This window comes from Perca fluviatilis, chromosome 6 (assembly GCF_010015445.1).
Source record: "Perca fluviatilis chromosome 6, GENO_Pfluv_1.0, whole genome shotgun sequence".
In the NCBI taxonomy this organism is placed as follows: Eukaryota; Metazoa; Chordata; class Actinopteri; order Perciformes; family Percidae; genus Perca; species Perca fluviatilis.
In genome coordinates this window covers 524,361-544,484 of record NC_053117.1, presented here as the reverse complement: position 1 = coordinate 544,484, position 20,124 = coordinate 524,361, and the positions used below count along the sequence as shown (strand labels likewise).

The following is a 20,124-nucleotide window of genomic DNA, read 5'->3' as shown; positions in this document are numbered from 1 at the left end:
TGTGGTTGTTGTGTTGTGTGTGCACGTGTACGTGCGTGCAAAATTGTCTGTGTGTGTGTATGTGTGCGTGCGCCCTCTTCACTCAAGAAGAGTGAGCGTTAAAAGAGCTTCCTGTGCATCTAAACAACAGGGTTGTATCTTTTAGCATCACGGAACGTATCAGAGATTAGGTAATGAAATATGCACCGTCCTATTTGTCTGCTAGCAGGCCCTTTGACAAATCGAGTACAATCCAAAATCTCCATAAATCACTATTAAAGACAAGTATATCATCACCAGCGCATATATCTTCCCTCAGCCTGACCTGTAGACTAATGAGAAAAGTCCCAGACTATCTTGTCTGATTAATTAATTCAAAATGTCGGCTGTTATTCAAATGTGAGGCCGGTGTTATTTGAATAACACTTGACAGCGACGCCTGAAGAAATAATTTCTGGGTTGCGAGGCTGCTGCGGCATTACTGATGATGGCTCATGGAAATGTTAGAAGCCGAGGAGTATCTTTTTTTCCCCTCTTCGTCCATTCCTCTCGCTTTCCCTCCCTCACCTTCTCAGTCATGATAGCTCCAAGAAGTATTTCATTACTTCAACCAAATCCCCCCCCCACCACCACCACCAACACCCCCCACCACTTCTTCACAATTATGGCTCTTACTGCTTTTTTCCACTGTCTGTCCTTTCTCTGTGTTTGTATTCCCTCCCACAGCCAGCCCAGATCTACAGGGGCAGCGCTTTGGCTCTGCAAGAGACATGCTGGCAAAGAGGAAGGTCATGGTTTTTACAACTGCAGCTCCCCAATGCTGACAGCCCGCGCTGCCAAAGTGACACACTCTGTTTGGCTTTCCCACGTTCATAGAGCTCCACAGCACTTTGTCTTTATCACGGAGCACGCCACACACACACACACACACACACACACACACACACACACAAACATCTAATCAGCCTCAGAGCTGCATTTCCTGTCCATGTGCAACAAAATGATCACACGTACAGACATAATCATAAAAAATTGCAACAGACAGAAGTGGAAATTGTGGAAAAATCCTACTTGGTGGTGCTTTTTAATCTTTTTTTTTTTTTGCTAAACCCAGTGAATTGGGGGGTGGGTAGGGGAAAGAAAAGGCACTGGAGAAAGAAAACTGTGAACGTACGTGCTAGGGCCCAGGGGCAGTGCACACCCCTCTATCGCTTCCCTCATCAAGCATGGATTCTAATCAGGGCTGGGGAGATATAAGACGCTCAGTCATTAAATAAATTAACTCTGCCACTCCATGCTCTCCTTCAGCACCCCGCGAGAGGCCCGCCGTGCTCTGCATACATACAGAGGCTCCGAGCATCACGCACGCATCACCTTCACGCCACAGCCTAGCAGGCCTGCCATCACACGCACACACACGTGCACACACACACACACACACACACACACACACACACACACACAGGTTAAGAACTAATCTTGAATATTTAGAGAAGGAGAGAAACCACACCTCCTGTCTCTCAACAACTGATGTTTACAATCATGTGGAAAGCTTTTTACATAATTGCATTAAAAGACCAAAAACCTCCGGGACATTTCCTGCAAGGAATGCAGGTATGTCCCAGGATTTTGCAGGGACAAATCGAAGCGTGGCACGAGTGATACATAATCTCTGAAGACCAGTGCTGATTCACAGGTTTCGGTGAGACAGCGTAGACATGCATTTTATTTTATTTTTTGTTTTTTTCTTTCTCGGGTTCCGTGCAGCGTGCTGCCATTCATCAAGAAAGGAAGCAAGTGCAGTGACGAACAGTAAGAGAGCTCAGTGTCGGCTCGGATCACTGACACAAACAATCAAAGCTGACACAGTCGCCGTATAGCACCTGCCACTCCGGCAACACAAATAGATCAATATGAGGGGAACTCATTCCCGCTTTAAAACTCATATCCTTGCACCCACATCATCTTCCAGATGTAAAAAAAAAAAAAAAGTGCATGTTTAATACATATCAATCACTCTCACAGAGGAAATGCTCATTTGAGGAGCCAACGTGAGGCCAATACGCCGTGTCAGCAGAACGTCCGTTGTCAAAACTTGCCATTTGAATTTTCAACCGCATTGTGCGCAGACAAATGTCCTTTCGAAAAAATCCCTCGCATTGCAATTTATATCATTTTAATGCACGCTTTAATTCCCCATTACTCCGAGAGGAAGTACCTGGGAGGGTGGAAACACATTAGGAGAAAGTAAGAAATGAACACAAGGGTCCGGGGATGTCACTAGCAGACACAATTAAATATTCATGTGTCTCCTCCTAGGACACAACAGATACAGATCATTATCACGGCAACAGCACACCACCATTTTGTTCACACGTTTTGGCTCCGAATCAATGTGTGTGCATAAGATTCCATATGAAAAGAAGACAACCGTCAGATATCAACTACGGTATTCAAATTAGAACTGCTTCTTTTGGGTACAAATTATCCCTTCAAATGATCCTGCGTGAGTTCTGAAAAATGTATCTGTAATTATCAGTGTGATATCCAGGCTCTTCATTATTACAGTTGAAAGTGTGAGCAGTGTGGGAATGACATACAGGTATGTGTCTCTGTAAGCCACGTGCCATGGGACAATACACCGGCTCCCACTGTTGTGCGAATCCTTCCAAAATTCATTACAAGCGCTCGGCCCTTTCCTGTCTCCTGCTTGAGACAAAAAAAAAAAAAAGCAAGAGAAGAATAGCAGTAATGTACTCTGGATGACCTCCACATTCTGAAGAGAGGAGAAACCTTTTTCTCTTTTTTTTCTTTTCCATCAAAGAGGAGCAAAAAGGAGGGACAGCATTCCCCTGCTCGCCGTCATTAATCATAGCTTTCTGGGAGCAAGCGCATATTAATTTCTGTCATCCCAAACATCATTTGGTATTGTTATGCCACGGCTTAGTCCTCATTCACCAGCAGACGCCGGCCGTTCCTCCTGGTTTGAGGGAAGACAGGGCCTGTGTGGCTGTGTTTCAGAGCAAGAGGCCTTTATCCCTGGGGCTCTGACACCAATTAAGCCATTTCACCGAGAGACGAAAACAGGCCCCGCCGTTTCACTGTAACATGAGCCAGCACCTAGCTGCTGGCCCCTCGCCATCTTTCCATTACTTCAGACACACAAAAAAGATTGAACTTGAAGGACTTAAGAAAATAATGACAAAGTCACAAAAGGGAGGAATTTTCAGGTGTTTTGAACTGGCGCAGCAGCCCAGCTTTCCTGTCATTAGCTCCGGTGACATGATTTAAAATGATTCAAAAGACATTTAAATTCACAAATGCAGTGTGATAGCGTTTTGCCACAACTTATGAGAAAAATGCTCAGTGTACAGTTCCCTTCATATCCTTCTTTTCCCCCTAGTTGCCTTTTGGCAGGCAGCAGAGTGGAGCTTGTCTTAGGGCTAAAGCAGAATAATGCAAGGTTTGTTATGAATTAAATATTAGAAGTCTTAACACAGCAGCCAATAAGAATTATTTGCCTTATTAAAGCAGCAGAAGACGCTGATTAAAATTTCATTGCATTGCAGTCTTTTTCCCATTTCTGCCTTCAATATATCATTGTAATGTATGAAACATGTGGAACAATGGCATATGGAACAATGGGAAGAGGGGCTTCATTTTTAAGCTCGCAAACGGGGAAGGAAAGATGCCTTTTTTCTGCCTTTTGGAAAACAATCTTGTGTAAAGAAACAAAAGGTGACAACAATGTATCATTCTGGTTTTTGTCAAGTAACAGACTGCACACGGCTGCAGTGTCAAAATGTTACAAACGAGGTTTACAATGTGTACATTTACAGACTTCTGCCTCTAATTCCTTCATCACTTCATCTACAGAAATCCATCACCTGTAGGAGTAACAGTTACACACACACACACACACACACACACACACACACACGCACACACACACACACACACTCACACACACACCAAAACGGTCTAAAATACAAGCCTTTAACTGGCTACAAATAAACTAAGCAACAGTATACCTGACAAAAAGATTAAATACAGGAAAGGTTACTCGCCCAATAGCCAACATCTTGACAAAAGCAGGATTGTTTTCAGCGTTCTTGCACTCACAGATGATAGGTCATTTAGTTGTCCACATGTAATGTGTACAGAGTAAATGAACATCACAGTGTCTACTGTCCCATGAGGAAAACTCTTCCCTGAAACACTAGAGCTAATGAAATAGGGACCTATAAATAGCAGAGTCATTACTGAGAGAGGACTTGCTTTGCACCAGTCTTTCACTCTAACCCTTTTTACACTAATAACCGGCTCCATGGCATCACATAGAGTCGGCCATCGGGTGACACAGTAATGAACATCATGACACTGGAGACTCAGGGAAAAGTTCATGTTGAGAAAGAAAACAATCTGTGAGCAGTTTCTTTTTTTTCTTTTTCTTTTTTTTAGCTGTGAATAAATACAGGTTGAAGCTTAAAGCTGGATTACTTGCACCATTAACTAAATGCATCAATTGTTTCTCATAATCAAAAGAAAGTGAATTGAAAGTGTGTTTCTTTACAGGTTGATGGCTTTTTATTTTTCTTTCTGGAGCCAAAAATGACTAAGGAAGCACTATATATATATATATATATATATATATATATATATATATATACAGACATATGAAGACAAAAAGTGAAAATATTAAAATAATAAAAATATGTGTTGTGGGCATTAACTTTATGTAGAGCAATCAAAAATTCCAATTTGCAAACTTCTTAAAAAATAACATTTGTTTTAACTTTGTGTGGCAGGTCAAAGGTCTTTCAATGTTTTGAATGCAGCCGCGGTGATAGATGAGAAAAAATGAACTCACTAACTGGTGCCGACAAGACAACAAGTTGCATCGTTCACGTTTAATCTATTCCTACGGGGGGGTCAGAGTTTGAACTAGCTTCTCCCTGTCTGCTTCAGGTTTATATTTCCACATTCAGCGACAGACAGATGCCTCGCAAAGCAAAAAAAAAAAAAGAGTCTCCAACAGCCCCGTTCCTACTGCTGTAAACTCATTTCAATCAATCCTTCCTTTTTGCATCCCAAGCAGCCTCTGCTGGCTGCCACCGCCTGAAGATAACTATTTCACCACCTCTGTCATGCCTAATTAACAACTCAGATGTACAATTCAGAAAATTTCGCAATTAACCTACTAAAATATTGTTGGAGGATGCTAATTGTTATGCCAGTTGCCATAAAGACTCATTTGCATAACGTATGTGCAAAAAAACAATTATGGGCTGTTGATCGCACAGGAGCCCGCAGAAAACGCTCGGAGCGATAGAGGGAGAGCGAGGGAGACGTTTGCAAGATGGGTGCTCGTGTGTGCAGATGGAGGGACAGCACTGAATCATTGTACAAAAAAAAACAGATATGAGGAGCCGTGCGTGCAGACACCAGGCAGCACCGGTGCAGAGGCATCTATCTCCACAGCACACACGCATTCACCCTTCCAAATGAAACTGATGTGGATACTCTTGTTTTCTTTTCTTTTTTTTCTCCTCCCACTTTTGCTCTTTGTCTGGCTTTCCTTCTTTTCATCTTTGCTGATGGGGAAATGAAGGGTATTTGGGAGCTACTTAGATAATAGCCACATCTTCCCCCGGTCCCCCTCGTGCTTTAGAGGAGGAAGCACTAGTGGCCCTGCCATTGAGCCAGTCAGGAACCCAGCTGTGTGCGAGCCATTCGGCACAACACTATCTAGTCACTGCAGCCGCATCACTGGGGCTCTCTGAGACAAAAAGCAGCCAAAGTCAATTGTCTCTCTTGCTGAATAGCTTTCTGTTCCCTGTCATGCATTTACTGGAGCTTTTTCAGCACCGAGGAAACCCACAAGGTAGAAAAATACACTCAAATCGAATCTATTTTTATGCTCCCTGGCTTGTAAGAGGGATATTTTTTTTCAGCTGTAGCTGCTATAATAATTCATTCATAATAATAATAATAATAATAATAGTAATTTTAAAAATTGGTATTGATAATAACCCAATTGGACTGAGAGGGGTCGTTAACTTTGTCAGGGATTTAGTCAAGTCCTAACCCTATTTACTCCAGGTAATGCTTTTAGTTGGCCTTGCATGTGGTTAATTACAGCCTCATCCTGAACTGTATTTAATTAACGCAGTCTTTCAGAGCAGAGCATATAACATGCAATGTGGACGAACCGACAAACACACACGAAAGCACGCTTAGCGCTTCTCAGAAGCCAAATCAAACGTGTGCGACCAAAACGCCGACGTTGGCTCGGACTGTGAGTGTAGTCCCTTCCTAATCCACTGCTTTAAACACTGGATCGGAGCATTTCTCAGCCTGAATCTGCCACACACTCTCTCTCTCTCTCTGTCTGTCTCTCTCTCTCTCTCTCTCTCTCTCTCTCTCTTTCCACTACCTCTACAGCCCCTGTGTTTCTGAACCTGATGTGTCAAAGGTCAGGAAAACAACAAGTCAATACGCAGCCAAAAGAAGCGCCGTGCAGCTGAGAGAGCTGTGGAGAGGGCTAAGCCTCTCTGTGGCACTCCGTGATTTAGCCTGTAATAGTTTTCTGTAATCTCTTTCTATTGATTAAACCTCACATCAAAGAGGAGTCCTGCAACAGCACCTCTCTTTTTCCTGGTCAGAAATACCATATGGAGGTAATCTTTCACCTTTGTTATTCTTGCTGCTGCTGCTGCTGCTGTTGCTGGGAGCCTCTCTTCCGAACATGAGAGCAAGACAAGGGAGTAGCCAGCAGGATAGAAACAAACCCCAGCGCAGAGGAATATAACTGCAAAACTCATCTGAAATCGCAGGCAAATTTCCACTCAACGCATTCATTGTCTTGTCACTGCAGCCTGCGGGAGGTACATGAATGTACCCTTGGAACGAAGTCGCAAACACGAAACGGAATAAAACATTTGAATAGCCGTATTTTATGCATGTTCCAAAATGAAAAAAAACAATCACACACTGAAGGACAAAGAGCTCCACTTGCTAACTGAATCTCACATTTAGCTTTATCTAAATGCAAAACCAAAAGAATTTGGGGGGGAACCCTCCTGCTAAAAACACTCAATTTAGTGACAGGCAAATGACTTCATGCTGCCACTTAATCTCATTTCTTGCCTAATGCTCTCTAATTAGCATATCAAAGTGAATTAATACTTCTAGGGCATTAGCAATGCAGAAGTATGTTGCAGCTCCACAATAACAAGTTAGAAGAGTGCCCGAAACTTCCAAACACCCTTAAAAAAAAGAAGAAAAAAAAAGAAAATCAAGACCGTTCTCACCGCTTTAATTTTGTCTGATCACTGATGGCACAACAATAATAGTTTAAACATAAACACTAAAAAGCTTTGAAGCTGAACCCTGAACTCGCCATTCATCTGCACACTGAGACAACGCGTCTGGATAACGTGATACATGCGCGCAGTAATTACCCTGATGATTCTTGGGCCGCTTTGAAATGTATTATTAAATGTCACGTCCAGACAACGGTGGATCCCATGGCTAAAAGGCATCAGCGGCCCCTGTGCCATGTGAACGGAGATGAAAGGGCCAAGGAAGCCCCTGTGAACGATGCTACAGGAGCCAGTGAAAGGCTCACTGTGTGCTGGGGAAACAGGCCGGTCAGCAAGGCCACCAGACCAGCTGAGCTCTGTCAATGGCTAAGAGGGGGAGGCTGTGACTCTAAACCACAGGTTAACCATGCACACACACACACACACACACACACACGCTTGTTCTCCCTCTCCTCCTCTGTCTCATCTCTTTCTCACACACACTCATTGCCGGGCACACACACTCGCTAACACGCATACACGTACATTTATTTATTTAACATTTTTGTCATTTTCATGCTACTTTGAGTGGCTTATTTAAACTCGCAGAGCTTAGTTCACAGCAGAAACATCCAAACCGGAGCCGTCATACGAGTTTCGACAAACAAACTGATAAAACATGTAGTTAACTTGCAGAGTAATTGGAGCAGGATTTTTTAGTTTGACTTAAGTTTAAAAAAAAACAAAGAATAAAAAAAAAACACACTTCTCCATTATTTTTCCTTCGTTCTACAGATGCAGCCATGCTTCTGCACTGGCAAACACTTTCACATCAAATCAATGGTGGCATACAAAATAAAAGCTGCTGTGATGTGCGATCTGCAGCCTCTGGCTTTTCTCGCTCTGTCTCTTTCATTGTCTAAACTCAACAGGCGCACTCACACACACACACACACACACACACACACAGCTGTGTGGACCCTCTGCCTGCCCCTGTGGACGCCACCTGTGTTAAGGAAGTTCATAAACTTTTATGATCACTCCCAAGCCAATTTCCTCATAAACAGCACAAAGGTCACAAATCTGACAAGGTTTTAGGTTTGCTAAATTACACCAAACCCAACAGCGTTGTTTTCTTTGTATACTGAAATTTTCTTTGACTGAGAAACACACATTGTACTTGGAAAATAGAAAGTGATGCAAATAATTTTGAATATTTGAAGCATATGTTCAACAGCACACAGGACACTAGCATAAACATAAGACATAATAAACGCGGGCAAAAAAAAAAAAAAACTCTTATCTCTCTTATCTCTGTGTCTTCCTTTAAGAATTTAAAGGGATGCAGATTTATCACATGTCCCATACACATTGGGGATAGTGTAGAAACAGCAATCTGTCTGTACAAAAGGTGAATTAAAAAAAACAAAAAGAAATACTATAGCAAAGTTTGAGCTTTGAGAAAAGTTATAATCCATTTTAACGTGCTATAATTTCAGCTGCCTCTCATATTAAGTGTCCACGTAGAAATGTGCAGATTTCACGCTTATCAAAAGCAACTGCCACATTGTTTTTTCCAAAATGTATTATATTTTCAATACTTTTCTCTCAAGCCGATTCTATAATTTGCATTTAACAAGGTTGAACTGCACACATGTGTAGGACAGGAGCCTGCGTGCAATTGCAATGCAATTATTGATTGAGAGTGTGGTTGCCTTTGTTTGTTGGAACCGTGGCAATTGTTGTCAGGTTATAAAGCATGAATGCATTGCGATCTCAGCTATGTAGAGCATATGCTACGGGATTTCCCCATCCTGCTCGGTGCTAGGGTAGTGAGGGTGAAAGCTGGAGCGCACTTTCTGTTCAAATCCAAGCAGCCAGTGCTAAAAAGATACTCCTTCAGAAACAGTGAAAAGAAAAAAATATATCTACCTCTACTATGACAACATGATGTTTATGTGTGACACAATGACATATTTAAAAAAATAAAATAACAATAAAGTGATTGATTAATTTGGGCAGAGGTCCCCTGTAACCTGGATGCAGGCTGCCATCGCATCACCAGGAGGTAATAATTTCTGGGTGCTATTGTATTGAGGCTGCAATGTTATTTCTTCTCTGAGTTCATATTCAAACATTTTTTTGGACACAAAGATCTTACCTGTCTTTTCTTTGATTTCACAGAGAACGCTGAAGAGTGCTGGTTTCATTCTGTGACAGTTCAGTCCATGTTTCCTGTTTCAGTATAAGACAAGATAAAATACTGAAATAAATTCACTGATGAATCACATGTTAGATATTAGCAAGTAAATGGATTATTTAGGATGTTCAATTTAATTGCCACTATGACATGCCTTGCAATGTTCCAACCCACACACAAGTTTCTTTAAAAGTTATCATTTGCTACTATAAAGTCAAAAGCAAAATAAAAGTAGCTCTTGAATGAGTAAGACTATTCTCTAGAATATAATGCTCCATTGTATATGTAATGTCCATGACAGGTAATTTATATAATGAGCCTGCTGACATTAATTTCAATTTTTTCATTTTTTATTTTTCATTTCTGCAGATATATGACTATAGGACATGTGTGCACACAAACTTTTTGAACAGCTCATCTCAGGTTCACCTTGGCACACAGGCAGTTTAAATAAAACGCTGTTGTTCCCTCAGTGACAACTTTCCTTCATGTGTTAAATCATTGCGAGGCAGTAAATAGCCTACACCTCAGTGTACGATTATCATTAAAGCCACTCCAGTCTATTGTTATGCATGGGGGAGTTAAGTTAAGCGGGCCACATCTTAATAAGGATGCGTTCAGCGTTCTTTTCTTTTTCTTGTTTGTTTTTTTTTGGGGGGGTGGGGGTGGGTGGGGGGGAGTTAATAAAACATATAAATCAACCAACTTTGCTTGCGCCTCGTCCAGACTTTGATCAGTTATGGTCATTATTTGATGGAGAATGTCACCAATGTCTTGTTTTCTTCCGTCTCCGTCTGTCCCATCGTGTCCATGTGGAGGCGGCAGTGCCATGCCTCCTTGTACCGAGTGGCCAGCCAGACTGACACCGCCGATCGACTGCATGATCCGGGCTTGATCGTCCATAGTAGCCGCTAAAGAGTCTGTGCACTGAGCCACACAAATTGAAAAACTCATATACGAAATCGGTTATAGCATGTGCCGCAGACAAGAGGGATGCACGGCTGTGATTCTTCAGCGACACAGAGCACACACGTTTAAAAAAAGAAGAAGCCTATAGCAGTGATGTGAAAATGTTTTAGCGTAAATCTTATGTCCCAAGTTCTCGCTGTCCTCTCGCTTTTTTACGCGCGGTCCAAAGTGCCAAAACGCGTGACTGTGTTTGTAGAAAAATGCATAAATCTTGCTTCTTCTTCTTAACACTTCTTTGTCAAAATTGACGGTCCATCGTATCCCGCACTGATCCTCATGCCAATCTGTCTTTTCTCTGGGATTTGACGGCTGGTGTAGACAGAAACGCTCCTTGGTGATCTCTCATTTATTAGCGCTCTTCATGGGATTCCCGGCGCATTCCTTCTCCAAAATGTCCAAATCGTCCGAGTGAAGCAACGGCAACAAAAAATATCCAATGTAGAAGCGTGTAAACAAATAAAAAAAAAAGCTTGCAGGTGTTGCCAACTATAAATGTGCAGAAATGGTTCCCGCGACAACTGACAGTATTCTTTTTTTGTAAAAAGAAAGAAAAAATTAATACACAATCTGCGGCGTAAGGTGTCCAAATGTGACTATAAAAAAAATATGAAATGTACAAAAAAAAGTTGGGAGATTTCTGTTTAAAAAAAAAAAAAAAAAAATCAACCACGAGAAGAAATTAATTAGGACACAGCGCTGTATATAAAGGCGATGCGCAAAAAATATCTTGCCCCTGCTGAAATTTATGAGCTCCAGCCTCTGCCTGTGTGTGTTTTATGTTGTTTGATGGCAGCGGTAGTGAGCGATTGACAGTGTGCCAATGCCACTCACTCAGTGCAGACGTGTCAGAGCAAGGAACAGGGGTAGAAAAAAAAAGGAAAAAAAAAATATACAAAATACGAAATGAAAATGCACGCTCCGCCCTGCAGAGGAGGGGTCTATATTCTTGTCACTTCTCGCCTGAACACCGAAAAACAAAATGTTAAGAGCTAGTACTTAGGATGGTGATTATATTGATGAAAGCACGGCAGAGTCCCCTCTCTCTTTCTTGCAGCAGCGGCAGCTGGGTATCCTCGTTTCCTCACGCGTGCACGTGCAGCTATGTGCATATTCTATACCAATAATAAAGATTTAGGCCTGCAACAACACAGGCAAATGCATAATGAGAGTTTTTATACAGTTTGATGTAGAACTGCATAGTCCCCTGTAAGCCTTGGTTCAAGCCAGGCGAGCAGTAGACATGTTTATATTATTGGAAAGTAAAGCGCCTCGACCAATCGCAGGCGAGAATGACGAAGACTGACGAGCCGTGTGTCCTATTACTGGCAGATGCATGATGCTGAGAGCCCCACCCACTCCATCTCTCCATCTTCACACTGCTCGCGCAAAAGGATGGGAACTTCTGATTGGTCGTTGCCACGAGTGACATCCATTGCACAAGCAGGCGGCGCTGCTCTGTGCTCCTCCGCAGTTGCTATGGCAGCAGACACAAGTTGTTGAGCTGGATGCAAGGCAGCAAATATAGTACTGTGCACCTCTACAATGAGCATCTAGATGGTGGATTGTATAAAGATAAAGAAAACAATAGGGCTTTGTCTTTATTTTAGGGGTATTTTTTATGATAACCACGCATTAATTAAGAGTGTGGAGTTATAGACAGGTTGGATTTTCCTACACTGGAGTTTTATAGAATGAGAGCATTTCTTTCAAGGGAGGGCTTGTGCAATACACAGTCTTGAAGCTTGATGATGGTCATAAAGTCAAAAACATAAACAGACTTTAAGGGTAATTCTGCAGCTTCATGTACATATCATATGATATTATATCTTACAGCAGCTAAAATAACCTTTTTTCACTCCCAAAACAAGGCATCAGGGAGTCAATAAATGTGTTAAACCGCCTAAAATCTTGTTGGTAGTTTTATGTAGCCTGTTGATTATTGTCGTGCATACAACAATTTTTTTTTTAAATACAAGGGTGTAATGTTGTCACTTTTAAAGGCACTATGTAGCATTTTTAGCTTACATATTTTATTAATAAACATACCGTCAACAAACAGAGAGGCCACTGGGTATCACTGGCCTTCTGTAACTGTCTCTGTGCTGTATTTTTGCAATGGCTGCCTATGGGTCAGATTAGGCTTGGAGTCTGCTTGACTGCTTTACAGCAAAAAGAAAGAACACATAGAGATCAACACAAATGGCGCACAATCAAATTCATAGGATTGTGAAATTAGTCAAAATATCTCAAATAAATACTATATGTTTATCCTCCTCAACTAAATGAAGTAAAAAGAAAACACACTTGCAGGGTGACACTGAGATTAAGCGTAAGCAGGCAGCATCATCTTTATGACAGAAAATTGCTGGTTTTATGGAAAATTCTCACACGTCAGGTCTTATTCCTTTAATTATTCCAAGCTATACAGTGTTTTGACAAGGACGTTACACTTTGTAGTATACATGAGACTTTAACTCACTTTTCTCAGTAAAGAAAAGAAATGGTCCTCAATTTTAAGAAATGTGGTTGATAGTTGAATACAATTTTCTTCTAAATATATTAAGTGTACTCATTATTAACGTCTTAGTTCTTAAGAATACAGAGTTATGTGTAGTCATTATAATACTGTCCTGGTGCTCCTCTGAAACACAGCATGTTCTTATTGCTCAGTAAAAAGTATAGATAGATCATGGACCACCTGGAAAGGATTCATCTTCATGAGTCAGAACTGAGTGATTAATCTTTAGAAAATGAAGCAACTTTGACTAAAACTTAGATACGGTGAGTCATTACTTAAAATAACTGTTCAGCTCTATTACTAGAAAAGATAGGGAACAGCTCCCTTTTGTTTGTCTTTTTCTCAATTTGCAGTCCAGGAACTAGATGGGGATGAGTCAGAGATGTCTAAAAAATAAATGAGGAATAACATCAGAATCAGAATTTGAATCAGGTTTAATGCCAAGTAAGTATACAAGGAATTTGCCTTGGTCGTTGGTGCTTACATAAACAAACACACATTAAGAGTCAAACATACAGTAATTGTAGAACATTTCATTTGATCTAGAATAGAATCAAAATAAATTAAAATATATACTTTTTTTTTTAAATGTAAATCTCTGCATTAGTAGGATTAAGGTGGTGAAATTGCCATCAAAAGGCAACTTGAGGACATGACTGACGTTGAACTACCTTAAAGTCTACATGATTGCATGTGTTCAATATTAAAGTTGGAAATCTTAAACAAGAACACCCATTGTCTTTAGCAGTCTGTGTGGTTCTGCTCATTCTTTTGACCTTGTAGTATCGGAGCGACACACTCTTGAGTTTAGTGAACGGGAGTCCCAGGACTACTGCATTTATCATTGAAATACTGAGCTGTCAAGTCACACTACATACCTGTCAAGAGGGGCTCAAAGGTACAGCTCCGGCTCCTCTCCTCTGTTGCAGTGCATGATTCTTCATTGCATTGCATCGCAGGCCTATTCACCGTTGTTTTCAGCCATATGTCAACATAATTCATTTCCGAATGTGACAGCCTACAATAAGACACCGTGGCGCTGCAAGTTCACAAAACCATGTTTACATAAGCAAGAGGTTGTGCTAGCCACTGTTTTCTGTACATTTCATTTCTAAAATCATATTGTTGTGAAAAATGAATAATCATACAAAATGTTCTGAAAAGGCTGCAGGTCAGTTTCTCTGAATAGAAACAAACATGCACTGTACGTTAGGTTACAAAAAATGACAATATTTTTACAAATGAGCTAAGCAAAGTATAGGAATTAGCCCCCACCAGTGTAGAGACAACACTTTGTCATCATGCTTCTCATTGTGACATCTGAAAAGACCCACAGGTGCTGTAGAAAGTGACTGTGTTGTCATATTTCATTTAGGCATCCTTCTGCAAAGCTGTAATTGCCTAATTAGCTTGTTAATTAGGAGATTAGCATTTACTGATAGAGTGGCTTGCTCTGTTGTGATGAGAGTAATACAGATTAAGTGAGAAGTTATGGGTGCATGATTTCACAATTTCGCTGTCCACAAAGGGGTCACAAATCATTCAAAGATTTGTGAAATCGCTGCGTGTTTTACATCTGAAGATGATGTTCATCTTTTCTCTGAGCTCCCACGTACCAGAATTGGTGTTGGAGATGTTGAAAGATCGTTGGAGCCTGGTGATGGCAGCCTGTCACGCGGCAGCAAGATACCTCCTGGTTTGAGTGTCGCCTGTATGATCCCCTGTTGCTCGAGGAGATTGGAGGAAATGACCGAGCAGACGGTGCCAGAGACATTACTCACCCAATTATGAACAGTCCTTCATTTGGTTTGGATACTTTATTCTTATTTATTTCCTCGTATTTGTCGCTGGTGTGCATGCACTTTGTCTTCATTACAGTTGCACACGTGAAAGCAGAGAGGGGAAGCATGACTATTTGTTAACTGTGCTTCTTGGTTTCGTGTAGTAAACTAATATCCAAGGAATGGAGCATTTAACAACTCTGATGTATGTTTCAGAGCTGATATTCAAAGTATCAGTTGTTCATATCAAGTAAGTAAAATATCCAATATTGTGTATTTCAGACAGCGGTGGAAGAAGTATCCAGATCCGTAGCATTACCACAGAGTATAAAGTCCTGCATTCAGGAATATTATGAGCAAAATGTACTTTAAGCAGGGGCGTAAATATAGACAGTGAGTATGGGGAGGGGGGGAATTCATGGTTTTCATTGTATTTATTTTTTAATAGTCAGTAGCAATCTATCAATCTATCAAAAATAAATAACATGTATGTTAATGTTGTCCAATGTCAAGTCTCTATTTGGTTATGTGATGAAACGATATACACTAGCTAGTTTAGGCGCAAAATCTGTCAAGACTGAGAAGCTGAGCACATCTGCAAGCCAAGCGAGCAGTCACGCCTTTCCAACATAAAAGCGGTAGTAACTAGCGTGCACTGGTGCCCGTAATAATAGCATACACTGGGGCCCGTCGTAATTACTTTACGCCACTGGATCGAGAAGGAGCTGACTTTTAATATGTTATATACTGTTGTGTAGTTAATCTTCAGCAAAATGTTATATTTCATGTGCTGATCATATGTTTTGTAAGTAAAATGTTAATTACAATGCAAGTAACTAGTAACTATGGCTGTCAAATTAATTTAATGGAGTAAACGTATAAAACAGCACAAAATAAAGGACAAGTATTTCAAACATTGTACTACATTGTTTGTTGCTTTAAATCCAGCTCTGTGTCATGACAGTGTGGGCTGATAAACAGTGTGTGGCTTCCCTCTGTGGCCACAGCGCACCGATGACACAAAACGCGTCACAAAGGTTTTATGTCATCTGGCGGATCTCGGCAGACCTCCAAGCTCCGTCCATGCACTGGCGTCACAGAGAAAGCCAAACACTGCCCACACAGAGATGACACAGAGCTGGATTAAAATCTGCTAAATATCCCTTTAAGTACAGTACTTGAGTAAATGTACATTGTTAGATCGCACCACAGATTGCACGTACAGTAGTGTGCTTGAAAGGTAGATAACTATGTAGGAAATATTGCATCTGCTAATGAATGTAGATAACTCCCCCTGTGGTTATGAAATCATTTTAAGTGTTAGTGTGGGAGGTAGACTAATAAACTCTTAAGAATGTTAAATGCACAATTAGAGAGTTGAGACATCTCCAACATGTTGATGGGACAGGAGTAAATTTAGCCGCTGACTTAGTAGTTTGTTGGTGTGGACCAGCTAGAAAATATGAAGTGATAAACATCCAAAAGGAGAATCCTCCTTTCTCTAACTACTACCATCTAAATGTCCTTAATCAATACACTACACCTACTGCAACTTCAGTGTATAACTGCACAAATGTAAAGCAGGATGTTGCTTAAAAAATCAGCTTTTTTACCAAGTTTTAATCCCCAGAGTGAAAAGTATCATAACTAAAGAATCAGTTTCTTTAGGAAGTCAAGACAGATGTGAGAGATCAGGAGCAGGCAGTAATCAGGGGGGGAAGGTGAGAGGTACACAGCTACACTGCTCACCGCGATCAATCATACTATACTTGTCCTCCCTCGACTCTCTCGCTGTTACTGTCTCCACTGAATGCACTTCTCTCTTTGCTTAAAATTATTACACAGACCATAAACCCAAAGAGGTGAGTGTCCTGCTAATGTGGCTACATGTAGTGGTTGCAGTAACCTTTAAGATTGGCCAGCGAGTGGTGGTGGCTTGGAGACGGGCCATATATTGTGGTCAATATCAGAGACACGGATTGAATTGAGAAGGCTTTTTTAGGGCCTTACATTTTAATTGTCAACCAGGCTGCAGCTCAAATTGATTCTCAAGGGTGGATTAAATGTGACCTTGATTGCAGTGCTTTTGTTGTTGTTTTTTCACATTCATTTGGCAACTTTCTAAGACTTTTAATGTGACAGAAAGCTGGGGAAGGTGCTGGGGAAAGGGATGGATAGATGTAAAAAAATCTTCAATCTTGTCACTCAAACCATAAATATTGACTCATGTTCAATTAAATCATTTAATGTTAATTTCTTTTTCATATTTTTAAAGTCAAAATTAAATCCAAAGCTAAACTGTGTGCCCATTCTGTGAATCCGAAGTCTTCATCGAACTGCAGCAGGCCTACATAACATTGACTTTGGACTTTATCTCACTTATTTTATCTCCTTCATATATTTAATTGTAAAGATTTAAACATTAAATTTTACAACTTTTTTCTCCCTCCAACATCAATTTGTCTGGTAATGAAGAGAAAATCTCCGAAGAGGTCAGAGAGTAGCGTGTCTAAATCACTGTGGCCAGACTGCCCTCAACTCAGCTTGAGTATTGACATTATGCCAGCTATGACACCATAACTCAGCCCACTGCGATGGTCATTTGATAAATGGTATCATAAATTGTTGACAAAACAATTTGTGATGTATTATGTTACCGATGGGTTGTACTGCTTATCAAATCAAGTAATCTGGCAGGGCTCTCCATTCATCAGCAAAATGCAGGCGCTCGCTGTAGATAGTGATGACTTTGTTGCTTTGTCGACATGCGGTTCAAATGTAGTGTTGCTGGAAGCAGGGAGAGCAGCTAGCATCAGAGTTTCATTATTTTTATGAGGCTCTTATGGAGGTGCAGTATTACTATCTTTGCTCTCAATTCAGGGAAAGGGTGCAGTATGAGCAGTATATTGTGCATTGTTCAGAAATAGCTTGTCTTATCTAAAACTGTCATTGTATTGAAAATCTTTGGTGCATGAAAGAAAATTGGGGTGCAAACAAACATCACATTCTGGATAAAACTGTAATGAAACAATAGCAAAGTGAAGACCCTGTTGGGCTGAAAGCTTGGTTTTTAGTCAATACATTATTGGGAGCTGTAATCCAGTGTGTGATATCCTTTTCCATCAGTCATGTCACAAACTCTTAACATCGTATTTCTGTACATGGTGGTGGAACGCACGCCATGTGTAAAATTTAAGTGCACCAGAGAAACATTAAAGGTTTAAGCCCTATCCGCACAGGACTAGTGTTACCTGGACCTCTAGTAATTTGTCAAAAATTGCGGAGGTCATCTGTGATCTTAATCACATGCAAATCTGCCATGTCTGTAATTTGTTAGGCAAAAAGTCCACCCCAAATTACCCACCATATTTCGCCAAACACAAAAGTTGCGTGATGATATTAGTCCTGCGTGAATTGGCATCTCTGTGATTCGGGGTTGTATTGGCTGCGTTGTCAATTATAAAGGAAAGCCTTGACATCATATGTGGGTGATAATGTTAGTCTATTTGAATAAAGTACAGACTTCGCTTATCCTATGCAGATGCGCCGCACGAAACAGAGACGTGGGGTGTAATTTCAAAGTCACATGAGGTCCTCTGCTAATACTAGTCCCGTGCAAATAGGGCTTTAGGCAACAAAACTACTTGTTTGGGTTTAGGAAAAGATCATGGTTTGGGTTAGAATAAGTATTCTTGTTAAGTAGTTTAAAACAAGTGAATGTTGTATTTTGGTTTTACACAGGACATGAACAGCAGTCTCCTGGGTGAAAGTCCTGTGTTTGTGTGACCCGTGCATCCACCCCAACTGCCTCCCTAAACGGACTTTGAGACAGGGCTACTGTTAAACCAGGGAGATCATGTCCCAATGGACTTTCCATTGACATTGATTCCGTGGTGCCGGCATGTAATTTTAACCCATTACTTACTTGTTAAAGATGGAGCCTGCAATTCTAACCCAATGCACTTTTTGTCGAATTCAGTGAATGCACAATCGGCTAGCTGTCCGTTCTGTGTGCCCAGAAAAACAATCCCGTGTTCATACACAGCTGGCTCTGTAAATGGGAAACCAACCGGACCGAGCTAAACTAATATTCCGTTCGCGCTCGATCACAGGACAAGGGAAAGGCCATGGATGTATAAAGAGAATGGCAGTGGGAGCGAGAGGGACGGTAAATCAAATGCTAACGTTCTGAAGGAGCACTGATGGGGGAGGTGTATTTGTTTCGGTGTTGGATTCAAATATCAACAATCTTTTTTATAGAATCGCAGACTCCACCTTTAAAGATACAGTGCGTAGTTTTTGTCTCCCCCATGAGGAATTCTAAGTAATGACAACTATTCTGTCGGTGCATCCACATGATACAAGCCTTCCCTGATCGCGCTTCACCCCAACCCCTCCTCGACACAGTTGCTAGTAGCCAAGCAGGACACGGAGGATAAAAAAAAAAACATGATGGACTCTTCAGAAGAGGAAATTATCTTTACTCGAGTTTCTGCGGGCAAACATTGCCGGACAACATCAATTTCTAAACACAGTCATACTGAGAATTATTGTCGCTAGTTAATTAGAGAGAGTTTTGTGGAGCCGATAGTCTTAATTAGATTTGTTTCAACTCATTTGACCATGGCTTGAATGTAACGGACGTTCATTATTATAATAAAGTTACTCACTAAAGCTTTAAGAGATCTTGGTCATTTGACGTATTTCTGTGGGATCAGCTTGCATTCTTCCCACGTAACTCAAAATGTAGAACTATTTCTTTGAATTAAATCAATTTTACACACACCTCTACCGGAAAAATACAATCCAGTGATTATGAGTTGTTTTAAAATAACCTTGTTCCAGATTCTATAATATATGGTTACAATTTCCTTTTACAGTAATAATGTTTACTTCTTACTACTTAATGTTTCATTCTGACATGCTGACACACATGTCAGCCACTAGTCAAGACTTGTTTTTCCCCTTTCCAAACATTTGTCATCCTTTATTTCTCATGAAAACACAGAAGATAGAAAATAAACCTATTGTACCTAACAGCTCAACGGGGAGTTCATTAATGTTGGAATGCTGACAAGCAGTGGTGCGAATGTGACCGTACTCACCAATAGCTGTCTTTTTTTTTCTCTTAACTGTCCTGGATGGAGAGCTCAAAGACGAGACAAATGAAAACAAAACAAAAAGCGAGAGAAAGATCAGGTGCATCACAGCAGTCAGCCAGGTTCGTGTAATCAGGAGCATTTTAATAAATGCAAAATTCTTTATTTTTAGCGTCTATGAAGTCACAAGATTACACTATTTTATTGTCAGCTTTCTTCAAACATCTCCAGGTGAATATGTCTGTCTGTGTCCCGGTCGTCTCGTTAGCAAAGC

The 20,124-nt window shown here is 40.8% G+C and overlaps 1 protein-coding gene across 9 annotated transcripts in view; it reads right to left on the bottom strand.

The window, feature by feature from the left end:
• pbx3b (pre-B-cell leukemia homeobox 3b) overlaps positions 1-11,672 on the bottom strand; it is a 60,993-nt gene extending 49,321 nt beyond the window's left edge. For 3 of the 9 annotated variants that reach the window (XM_039804219.1, XM_039804227.1, XM_039804221.1), the window contains exons 1-2: positions 10,190-11,672; positions 9,445-9,524 (exon numbers count right to left, since the gene is read on the bottom strand). In XM_039804219.1, coding sequence (XP_039660153.1) covers positions 9,445-9,524; positions 10,190-10,437 — 328 coding nt within the window. In that variant the 5' untranslated portion in view covers positions 10,438-11,672. The remainder of the gene's footprint in view (positions 1-9,444; positions 9,525-10,189) is intronic. The other 6 variants (XM_039804220.1, XM_039804223.1, XM_039804228.1 and 3 more) reach the window with 3 other exon arrangements.
• Positions 11,673-20,124: the final 8,452 nt, after the last annotated feature.